At 37.6% G+C, this 12,313-nt stretch overlaps 3 protein-coding genes across 3 annotated transcripts; all 3 read left to right on the forward strand.

Moving 5' to 3' along the window:
* Nucleotides 1–237: 237 nt before the first annotated feature.
* Nucleotides 238–3,224, forward strand: LOC110370171 (lipase 3). The gene is made up of 5 exons (XM_021325911.3): nucleotides 238–510; nucleotides 1,031–1,235; nucleotides 1,659–2,029; nucleotides 2,108–2,266; nucleotides 2,767–3,224. Exons 1-5 carry the CDS (start codon nucleotides 358–360, stop codon nucleotides 3,205–3,207), a joined length of 1,329 nt encoding a protein of 442 aa, XP_021181586.3. The 5' UTR covers nucleotides 238–357; the 3' UTR covers nucleotides 3,208–3,224.
* Nucleotides 3,225–5,872: 2,648 nt separating this feature from the next.
* Nucleotides 5,873–7,832, forward strand: LOC110370176 (lipase 3). The gene is made up of 5 exons (XM_049850716.2): nucleotides 5,873–6,068; nucleotides 6,145–6,349; nucleotides 6,459–6,823; nucleotides 6,901–7,059; nucleotides 7,330–7,832. Exons 1-5 carry the CDS (start codon nucleotides 5,916–5,918, stop codon nucleotides 7,735–7,737), a joined length of 1,290 nt encoding a protein of 429 aa, XP_049706673.2. The 5' UTR covers nucleotides 5,873–5,915; the 3' UTR covers nucleotides 7,738–7,832.
* A 2,033-nt stretch (nucleotides 7,833–9,865) lies between these two features.
* On the forward strand, nucleotides 9,866–11,743 carry LOC110370214 (lipase 1). Its single transcript, XM_021325962.3, has 5 exons — nucleotides 9,866–10,058; nucleotides 10,139–10,343; nucleotides 10,433–10,803; nucleotides 10,883–11,041; nucleotides 11,277–11,743. The coding sequence occupies exons 1-5, from the start codon at nucleotides 9,906–9,908 to the stop codon at nucleotides 11,679–11,681; spliced, it is 1,293 nt and encodes a 430-aa protein (XP_021181637.2). The 5' UTR covers nucleotides 9,866–9,905; the 3' UTR covers nucleotides 11,682–11,743.
* Nucleotides 11,744–12,313: the final 570 nt, after the last annotated feature.

A 12,313-nucleotide genomic window follows, 5' to 3' on the forward strand; every position in this document is an offset into this window, starting at 1 on the left:
ACATTGAATGCCAGTTGTTATCTTAGATCAATATTATTTTAATTCATTAACTTGTTAAACTAGGTATCCGATAGTCACAAAAAGTGATTCTTGATTAGTAAGTATACAACACACCTAGAATAACAAATTAAATTGGAAGCAGTAACTGTATTGAAGCCATCGTCACCTATGGAACTTGAAATACGTAGTAGGTGTACCTACCTACGTATTAACAGCAGTTTTATCGTTTTTACATCACATTAAACATATTCTTATCGAAGTCCACGAAAATAAAACATAATATTAATTACTTTTACCGAAGTTATAAAAGGCAGAAATATCTAATTGCCACAATGAGAAGTGGCCTGGCTGGGTGCAATGTTACGCAGAGAGCTGTTCGTAGTGCTGACCACTTGTCTTGCCTTGGCCGCGGCCAGGAGATCTCCTCACTATGAAGACATTGACGAAATAATGAGAACTTTTAATTCACGCTGTTCAGATAGCGTACTTGAAGACGCAAACTTAGATGTGGTGAGTTGTGATTGTGATATCATGCTATTGATTTCTTTTCTGGCTGAATTATATCATTCTCCGAGCCTTTTCGCAACTATGTTGAGGTCGGCTTCCAGTCTAACCGAATTCAGCTGAGTACCATTGCTTTACAAGGAGCGACTGCCTATCTGACCCACTCAACCCAGTAACCCGGGCAACCCAATACCCCTTGATTAGACTGGTGTCAGACTTACTGGCTTCTGACTACCCGTAAAGACTACCAAGGATGTTCAATGACAGCCGGGACCTACAGTTTAACGTGCCATCCGAAACACAGTCATTGGTGATTAAGATATACTTATAAAGTAGGTACCTACATATAAACTTAGAAAAGTTGTTCTGGCTGAAATGAAACGTATAATAATAAGGGTTTCTAGTTTACTACGAAAGGAAGAGAAGGAGGTTTCAGGTTTCATAGGAGGGAATGGAGTAGCATATACTATCTGTAATTATCTATCATATATACCTCTAGGCATTTCACAAATATCAATTATTCTAGCCCGGCCTTATTAGAAAATATCGATACCCAGTGGAAGTTCACAGTGTGACGACAGAGGATGGCTATATATTGGAAATGCATCGTATTCCTTACGGAAGAGACGCTAACAATGATCCGAATAAAAGAAGAACAGTTGTGTTTGTGATGCATGGACTGCTGTCTTCGTCTGCTGATTTCGTCATTATGGGTCCAGGATATGGTTTGGGTAAGTAGGTTAGAATAGACTTATCTTTATCGGTGACCAAACGGGGACAACATATAAAGGACAACATACAAAAGGTCCAGTAGGAGGTCACATCGCTTAAAAGTCTTTTCTTACAAACATGCATAACTATTCAATGTTTTCTGAAATCAAGCAAAGGGTTAGTATTAAGTTACCTAAGTATCGATTTAATTCTATCATAGAACTTGGTTGGTACGGACACGAATAATTAATTACCTCATGTTTTGCGAGGAAACGTGATAATAACATAAACTTTTAGTCATCACGAAGTCAGATAAATACTAATAATAAAAACATTACAATTTTAAACGTGGTTTTAGCTGTTCATTGATTCAGTCGAATTTTCCAAAAACCTATTTATAATATTTGTTCTCTGTTCCGACACATTTTTTCACAATTTCACAGCTTATATCCTCGCCGAGGAAGGTTTTGACGTGTGGATGGGTAACGGTCGCGGTAACTACTACTCTCGCAGACACGTCACACTGAGCCCTGATGCACATAAGAGCAACGTATTCTGGAAGTTCTCTTGGGATGAAATAGGAAACAAGGACTTGCCCGCTATGATTGACTACGTATTAGATGAGACCGGAGAGCAAAGACTACATTATGTTGGACACTCACAGGGCACCACAGCCTTCTTCGTGTTGGGATCAATGTTGCCTGCTTATAATGCCAAAATTATTTCAATGCATGCATTGGCTCCTGTAGCATACATGGCTCATAACAGAAATCCTCTTTTTAAGATGTTGGCACCCTACTCTAATAAAATTGAAGTAAGTTCTTTATTATAGGTAAGTAAGCAGGTGTATGTAATGTTTCAAAGTACTTGCATGTAATGATTTATTTTGTAGCGTATTGCCTCTTGGCTCGGATTGGGTGAGTTTTTGCCTCACAGGGTTATCTACACATGGGCTGGAGAAGCATTATGCCGGGATGAAGTAGTCTTCCAACCGTTGTGCAGCAATATCCTATTTTTAATTGGTGGATGGAACGAAAATGAACAAAATACGGCAAGTACTTATTTACATAATGATATAAGTAATGTTTTATATAGGTACTGCAATACAACACAATACGTCGGTGAGTATCCATCAATTGAAAATTTGAAATAAAACACTGGGTCATAATAAGGGATCTGCTCAGTGCCCAAGTTGAATAATACTTATATAAAGTTAAATATGTACGTTAATATACTGGTTAACACGTTCGCGTGAGCAATCTCATTTTTAAATGTTGGTACTGTGGCGCACCTTTTTCGCACACAAAATTAAACCAAGTCTTAAGACGTCCCGCCGTTATACGTAGTCTTATAATCTGTGTTATGTGGCGCAACGTTATTTCACGTCCGACGTCTATAAACGTTGTCGCCACCACATAGGTCTGACATGGTCCGTCAAAATAAATATGACAATCTAGAGGCCGTCGTACGACGTTGGGCCTTTTCATACTTATATCAATACGACGTTGTAAGACGTTGCTTACGCGAACGTGTTAATGCTCCTAATTGCAGACCATGCTGCCCGCTATTTTTGGCCACGTTCCTGCTGGTGCGTCGGTGAGGCAACTCGCTCACTATGGCCAAGGAATCTCCGGGAAAGAGTTCCGTCGTTACAAATATGCGTCTCCACTGGAAAATTTTATAGTATACAGGTCATTCAAACCACCACGTTATGAGTTATCTGAAATTACAGCTCCAGTGTTCCTTCATTACTCTGACGCCGATCCGTTGGCTCATGTTAAAGACGTTGATATATTGTTCAGGGAATTAGGAAAACCAGTTGGTAAGTTCTGGGTTCCTGAGTCTGGTTTCAGTCATATCGATTTTGTATACGGTATAAACGCTAAAGAGTTGGTATACAATAGAGTCATACGTTTTATCAAAGCTATGGATGCCAATGAAATTGACGTTGATGGTGACTATAGAAACACCGATTACGGATTACAAAACTAAATTATACTTATTGGTCAGATACAAGTTGTATTATTTTTAGGTCTTACCGTACACTGTCAACCAATAATAATACACCTTTTAGCCCCAGCTCGACGATGCCAATCGGTACAGACGGTACAGACTATAATGACAAACCGCACCACATCGTACCTACGTGAATTAATTACTTACACGTTTTAGATAAGAAAGTTAATCAGGAATTAAAGTGAGTAAGACCCCTTTGGGAATCTTTAAAAAATACCTAAATTGCTTTAAATAAACCAATCCAATGTGACTAGGTTAGATTGAAATTTTGTTTTTTAAACATTATTTGACTATATTTTTTATACATACCCATTTGTGAACTGTTTGTTAAAAGTACCAATAATATGGATTTGTTAGACAAGTCAATGAGCTGGCGACTCAATTAATTCAAGAAACGAGTCTTCTATTTCACGCACGTGCCGTTTAGGTAAAATTCTCATAAATCTCTGTTTGTTTGTAATTGATCGATTTGATGATTAATTATTGATGATATAAACGTACCTACCTAATTAAATCTATATTTGCATAAACATATACGTGATTCGCTGATTATATCAAAGACATTACCAGAGCTTATTTATCTGAGATACCTAATACAAGAAACAGCCAAGTGCGAGTAGGACTTGGGAACTAAGGGCTCCGTACCATTATCAATCTATAAAACTAGCAAAAATCACAAACTTATATTGTATGTGAGTAAAACTATTTATTTTATTCTAGATTTCAGTATTTCTTATTATAGCGGCAAAAAACACATCTTCTGTGAAAATGTCAACCGTCGTACTATCACGGTCCATGAAAAACAGTCTGGTGTCTGACAGACGGACGTATAGATGGACACACGGAATAGTAAAAGTCCGTCGATGGACAGCAAAATGTAGGCTACAGAAGTTAAAAATGGTCATATTCAGTCTGGAAGCACTATATACTACTTAGGGAGATTATGTGTCATCCAGACCAGCAATTGTTACGATTTAGCTAAAATTACTGCTCCAGTGTTTCTTAATTACTCGGAATGTGATCCAGCTAGAGTCGCATGCTAATGATGTTGATAGATTGTCAGGAAACTGGGTAAAAAAAAAAAATATATTTTTATTTGCCTTCACCGACGATAGCCGACCCCAGCATAGTTGAGAAAATGGCTCGGAGGATGATGATGATGATTTGCCATCACTGCAAAGGAATTACTTTTCAACAGTTATTTTCTATGTGTAATCTACGGTTGGAATAAATACAATAAGCGGGTAAAACATTTTCATTACTGCTCAAATACGGTAATATTACAAGAACCTACATAATTTTACACCAACCTACTCACTTGACTACCAATCTTAACCCACGGGGTTTCGAGGCCATTCCACTTATTTGTCACAAAGAACAGTCGAAAGTAAACATAGTTTCCCGTCTTCTAAAGTATAAGTCTTACAGATATGCCGGCGGCTGAGGTTCAAGTTATAACAAACAGCCGCAACTTGTATGACATCATAAACTTTTTATTACAGTCGATTTGAAGTTCTCGGCTTGTTTATGTAGGCGCGCAACTTTGCCGTCCTGTTAGTGTTGTTCAACGAGATCTAAACAAAATTATTTTGCTGATAACTCTGCCTCTGTATCTGTGATTGTCTGGCTTTTTTATGTATTCGATGGAAATATGTCTGGCTTTTTATATAGACGTGAATACGATGGAAGTTTATACTTTTGATGAATCGAAATAGTTGTAATGGTAATGCTACTGAATATTGTACCTACAAGAGTTTTTGACATTAGTCTACTTACTTGTGATCGTCTGTGTTATTTTTCAGTAGAGGTTATGATAAAATACAAGAAAATATTATGTCTTCGAGAGGTTCGTTAAATTTTATCTGACAAACAATTAGTATCATAAGTACCAGTAAAAAAACCTCAAATTGATAGAATTCATATAATTTATTTTCTTTCATTATATTCATTCAATCTTTCATTATACAATTTGTTACTATCTATTTCTAATTTATTTCGGCACAGACTTGCGGTTTACATAAAAGCTTAGTGGGCATCGAGCGACAGGGTCTACGGCGTAGCAGCACGTAGTCACGTAGCGTAACGCTTTGAGATATTGCATAGACTGAGTGCACCGTGGGAACTATTTTTTTTTTTAATACTTTATGTATAGTAAATAAAACAACTGACTACTTTGCCCAAAAAGTTTTTCATATAAAAAAATAATCTTAAAAATTCTATAGTTTCTAGTAAAATGGGATTATCAATACTCCGCTGTCCGTCAATTCGTTCACCAGGCTATATCTCATGAAACATGATAGTTAGGCAGTTTACATTTTCCAAAAAATACTTAAAACTGGAATAATATCATTTTTCAGGGGGCTCTTACACAACGAACGTGATTTCTCGCGTGATTAAGGTATATACTGTGAGCGCGAGTCCGACTCACGCTTGGCTGTTATTAATTTTGGTGTTTATGCCTACACCTGGTCTGGATAAAGAGACTTAAAATCTATGTTTATATGATAATAGCTTCATTATTTATGATATACAAGTAATTAAAAGCAGATTCTGCCTAAAGTTTCTGCAAATCATAGATCTTAACTTCGATTATTGATATTATCGGAGCTAAATCCTTTATCTCGGTTCATATAAGACGGATATTTGGCCATTTCGAATGAGTAGTTATCTGCTGCAAGAGAACAATGTTACACGGGGGGTTGTTCGTGGTGTTGGCCACATGTGTCGCTCTGGCGGCAACCAGGGAGTCTCCTCATGCTGACACCGTCAGACAGTTGTTCCAAAGCATTGACATGCGACATTCGGACAACGTGTTTGAAGACGGACTCTTAGATGTGGTGAGTTATTTTGTTCACTTAGGCATATATATACCTTTATACTTAATCTTAATTAATCTTTTTTGCATTATTCCAGCCCGGCCTTATTAGAAAATATCGTTATCCAGTAGAAGTTCACACCGTGACGACAAAGGATGGCTATATATTGGAAATGCATCGTATTCCTCACGGCCGAGACGCTAACAACGATCCGAATAAGAAAAGGCCAGTTGTGTTCTTGATGCATGGAATGGTTTCTTCATCTGCCGATTTAGTTATAATGGGCCCTGGTTCCGCTCTAGGTAAGTGCCTTTTGTTTACCAAGTCATACAACTTTGAATATTAATGATGCCACTTTTGCACATTACACACAAATTGTATATGTAATGTTGTCTTAAATTATGTTCGCAGGCTATATCCTCGCAGAGGAAGGTTTTGACGTGTGGATGGGTAACGCTCGCGGTAATTACTACTCACGCAAACACGTCAGTCTAAACCCTGACGTAGGCAACAAATTCTGGAAGTTCTCTTGGGATGAAATAGGGAACATTGACCTTCCAACTATGATCGACTACGCATTAGAGGTGTCAGGACAGGAGCGACTACACTATATAGGACACTCGCAAGGCACCACATCGTTCTTCGTTCTAGGATCTTTGCAGCCAGCTTACAATGACAAAATTATTTCCATGCACGCTATGGCTCCATCAGCTTATTTCGAGCATATTGAAAACCCTTTCTTAAGATTAGTGGCGCGCTATGTTAATAATATTGAGGTAAGAAGAAAATGTTCATAATTGATATTATTTTACTTTCATTTGCCCATATCTTTTATATGTGTGTTCATTTTTAGAGGCTTGCATATTTGCTCGGTACCGGCGAGTATTTGCCCAACAGTGAAGCTTTGACTTGGGCTGGACAGAACCTGTGTCATGATGAAGCGGTATTCCAACCGATGTGCAGTAACATCGTGTTCTTAATTGGAGGATGGAACGAAGATCAACACAATGCTGTGAGTTCAGGATTGTCGTCATGATTTTATACTGTTACTAGCTTCTGCTAGCAGATTTATTATTTCCCGAGGGTATTTATTCCCGCACCCGGATAAAAAGATTGCCTATTATGATATTTTAATATAGGTACTTATAAGCTGTTACTGCCAAGATTCATCAAAATCCATTAAGTTCTTTTTGCGTGAAAGAGCAACAAACATCCGTATACGTAGAATTTTTTGCATTTATAATATTATAAATAAGGAAATAAACTCATTACATGATTGCAGACTATGATACCCGCCATACTTGGTCACAGTCCTGCTGGTGCGGCCGCGAGGCAGTTCGTTCACTACGGCCAAGGCATCGCAAGCGGAGAGTTCCGTCGGTACGACCATGGAAATGTACTGTCAAATATAAGAGCTTATGGGACTTCCCGACCACCGAATTATGAGTTATCTAAAATAACTGCTCCAGTGTTCCTTCATTATTCCGAAAGCGATCCATTGGCGCATGTTGAAGATGTCGATAGGTTGTTCAGGGAACTAGGAAACCCGATGGGTAAGCTCCTCGTGCCGATGAGCAAATTCACTCACCTCGATTTTATATACGCCATTGATGGAAGGGAATTACTCTATGACAGAATTATTGATATAATGAAAACCATGGACGCCAGTAATTTTAATAATGATGTTTAAGTACCTGTAACATGAATGTAATATCATTAAAATTATCTGAATTTGTTGTAGGTATGTTTTGGTTTATGTACAAATAAATGATCAAATTAAATATAGAGATTGTTTTTGTTAATTTAATTTTGGTTTCATCCATTGGGCGCTATGATAAACATAGACATACTTGGGTATGCAATCATATTGGCTGGATCCACGGATAGGTAAGAACTTTTAGGTCGTGTTAAAGTACCTAGTAGTTTGTAATTCCTCAAAAGTAGTTTCTGACTTACAGATTTAAAAAGAATTTGTAGGTACTGATTGCAAAAAATTATAACATATTTGAAAATAGCTAGAATTGAAACGTACACCTGAAAAATAATTGCTAATAGGACTACTAGGTTTTAGGTGCCTATTACTCTTAATTAGCAAAACTTAAACAAGTGTTAATTGCTTATTAGCTTCAACACCAAGCGCCTACCCTTGTAATCATAGTATCTTATGGCATTGCGTATTATGGCTTCAATACCGAAGTACCGAAAGGGCTTGCGTGTACGATCACGAGGAAGTGCTCCGCGTAAGAACTGAACCGAAACTGATTTGTTCTGGACCATGGACTGATTAGTTCTGGTTCAATGATGTTAGGAAGCGGAACTGCAGACATCTTCATTGATGAGGAGTTTAGGCACATTTTCTTATAACAGTAAGTAATTGTGATGGCATCACGATCGTTCACAATCGTTGAGCAATGTTTTGATTTCTCATATCTTCACTCGATGTGGTGCTGGCGAGCAGCTTCCTCGAAAAGTAAGATGTAGGTAAAGTAGGTAGTTACCTAAATAAAAGTAAAAAGGAAGTAAAAGTAAAAATGTAGTAGGAAAATAGTAATTTTTAAACCAATAGTTTCAGCCAACAGTAGTATCCGGATAAAAAGTAGGCTGTATGCAATTCTGATGTAAAAGCTCCATATATTACTGCTCACTCTTATCAAAATTTATTTAGAAGTACAATGCTTGAAAGAATGATTTCGCGTTTAAAATATTAGTAAGATTTTTGTTATCAAGGTGCATTGGGATCGAGATACATTGGGATCCTTTAATACTACCATCGTAGAATAATATTTCCTACGTATGTTTTGGTACTCTATAATAGGCAATGATATCTATTGCATGTAAAATTAAAAAAAAGACTTAATGTAATTCATCCAGTCTAACCAAGGGGTTCAGATAGGGCAGTCGCTCCTTGTAAAGCACTGGTTGTCAGCTACATCCGGTTAGACTGGAAGCCGACCCCAACATAGTTGGGAAAAAGGCTCGTAGGATGATGGAATGTAATTCAGCCACATTTGTCTATTTTTTTCAGCATTAAGAATGAGTAGTATTATTTGATGGTTACAAGAACAGATAAAATCCTATAAGCATGGCAACTGTTATTGAAAATGCTATAAATAAATATAGGTACCTATAATGGAGAATGTTCCCTGCCAACAAAAATAATTTGTGATAAGTATACAGTAGCCATATATCTACAGTATCAAATTATTAAAATGTGTTGACAATGATTTAAATATGATATCAGAGATAAAGAACCTTTTGCGCCCCTGAAAATTATGAGGACATGAAATCGTATATCGACATGGGAAGTCGCTAGGCGTAATAACAGTAGCAAATTATTATCATCAACATGTGTTCATGTGGTGGTTATCACAATTGATTTAATTGGTTTGATAATAATACCAATAAGCTATCATAGTCGGTATTTAATCTTATATAATAAAAGCGCGCTGTAGTATTCAGTATAAGACCTATCTGTATACCTGGAACATTCTAGTTTTGTTTTGATTTTTTTGGATAACTTTACTAACATAAATTTAAGAGGCTGGCTATATTATTTGTCTTTTCACGGGGGTTATGGTTTCATGAATTCCACAGATGTGAGTCTATGATAAGATAAAGTATTAATTAATTGACGTAATTAGGTACTCCGCAGTGGGTATTGAAATACGCACGTAAGGTTGTACACATACACGAGTAGGTATCTTGTGATAATTTGTTTATTATTGTAACCATTTTGTCAGATTTTAGCTGTGATTGCTAAAATTATCAAAGCTTAATTCTTTATCTTCATTCTACAGAAGTTATAAATGCCACGACTAGGATTTTAAACAATGAGACGGTGTTTGTTTGATGTGAAATATGCTACACGGAGGGTTGTATGTGGTGTTTGCCACATGTGTCGCCCTGGCAGCGGCCAGGGGGTCACTTGAAGGTGACCGAATCCTGGAGACTTTGAACAGCATCGACTCGCGTTACTCTACTGATGTATTTGAAGATGCACGCTTGGATGTTGTAAGTTGTAAATTCATAATTTGTTGATTGGTAATTGATTAGAATTGTGCGTAATTTTCATTTGTTCCGTATTATTTCAGCCAGATCTTATCAGGAAGTATCGTTATCCCGTGGAAGTTCACAATGTGACGACACAGGATGGCTACATTCTGCAAATGCATCGTATTCCCCATGGACGTGACGCCAACAATGTTCCCAACCGAAAGAAGCCAGTTGTGTTCATCATGCATGGACTGCTGTCCTCATCTGCTGATTTTGTTATCATGGGTCCTGGCTCCGCCTTGGGTAAGAATCTCTTTCGTTGTAATCAATTCACGGCCACAGTTCATTGTTCAAAATTGATTGTGTAATTGACGTGAAATGTTTTTTTGCAGCATACATTCTTGCGGAAGAAGGTTTTGACGTATGGATGGGTAACGCTCGTGGAAACTACTACTCTCGCAGACACACCAGTCTGAACCCTGACGCTCTCCTGAGCACCAGATACTGGCGGTTCTCTTGGGATGAAATAGGAAACATTGACCTCCCGACTATGATCGATTATGCTCTAGACGTCTCTGGAGAAGAAAGGTTGCACTATGTTGGTCACTCGCAAGGCACTACAGCCTTCTTCGTGATGGGCTCCATGCAACCTGCTTACAACCAAAAAGTTATTTCCATGCACGCTCTGGCCCCAGTAGCTTACATGGCGAATAACAGGAACCTTCTTTTGAGGGTTTTGGCTTCATATTCGAATAATATTGAAGTAAGTGAATTATGATTTTGATTAACTATTCCTACGAAAGGGGTGATTCTGCTATTAACCTGTACTTTTATTCTTTTAGAGCATTGCTTCACTGATCGGTATCGGCGAGTTCATGCCCAACAGCGTTGTCTTCACGTGGGCTGGTCAGGCGTTGTGCCGCGATGAAGTGATTTTCCAACCAATTTGCAGCAACATCTTGTTCTTGATTGGTGGATGGAATGAAGATCAGCATAACTCGGTAAGTCTAGTACCAGCAAAGGAACTTCTGATAGACATGAAAGAAAACCTAGCCCTACTTTCTAGGGTAGTTATATACTACCCTGACTAAGCAAGTTTTGCCCTTTCTCTGGAGATGAAGATGTCTGTTTGTCTTTTGTTACAATTGGATTATGTAAAGTTTATTGCAGAATCTTTAGATATAACAAGTACATGAAGTTTTAAACCCTTAAATGTCTTATATTTTGTGATTGCAGACCATGATGCCCGCTATATTCGGCCACACCCCTGCTGGTGCGTCGGTGAGGCAGTTAGCTCACTACGGTCAAGGAATCTCCGACAGAGGTTTCCGTCGCTACGACCAGGGATCTCGTCTATCAAACTACAGAACATACGGATCATTCAGGCCACCGAGCTATGACTTATCTAAAGTTACCACTCCAGTGTTCCTTCATTACTCTGACAGCGATCCATTGGCACATGTTAACGACGTAGACAGATTGTTCAGGGAACTAGGTAGACCCATCGGCAAATTCCGAATTCCCCTGAGGTCCTTCAGTCATCTTGATTTCATATATGCTATTAATGCCAAAGAATTACTTTATGACAGAGTGATCAATCTTATTAAGGCTATGGACGCCAACGCATTCGACGAGGCTTAATCAACAATTAAAAAATTATATTATAAATACTGTTTGCACATGACAGCGAGCAGGCAACCGTATTGTTGTTTATTTTACCTTTTTCCAAAACACACTCAACCTTCTGCTCCTTTGAAACTCAAATAAGGCCCCAAAATGACGCACTGAATAAACGCAAGACTATTCACGAAATAATCAGAACTTTTTAAATATGGCAACTGGCTTAGCTTGTGAGCATATTTGTAAGTTTCTAAGATACGTTTAAGACTGTTGTTTAGTCCGGAGCTATCCTAAGCCGCATCGTCACTTCATTGCGAGGACAAACGGTAGCCATATGTCATGTTAAAAAAGTAATTAATAAAGATATCTTTATTTACCTGTATCAATACAAATTTCCCCTTACTACAGTAATGTTTTTGAAAGAATTTCACTTACAAAATAAATGTTATAATAAACGGAATTTAAATACCTTGTTTCTAATATTTCCCGATTTAGGAGGATAATCATGCTACGTTAAATACTTTAGTAATAGCAAAACACTGATAAAAATATTTCTACTACCAATTCATCATAACGATAAGACATCATGCTAATTGCTACTATCATAATATCGTGATATTACTCAATAATTATTTATTGTTTCACTAAATAAT

The sequence above is a fragment of the Helicoverpa armigera genome, chromosome 11, assembly GCF_030705265.1.
Source record: "Helicoverpa armigera isolate CAAS_96S chromosome 11, ASM3070526v1, whole genome shotgun sequence".
Taxonomy (NCBI): domain Eukaryota; kingdom Metazoa; phylum Arthropoda; class Insecta; order Lepidoptera; family Noctuidae; genus Helicoverpa; species Helicoverpa armigera.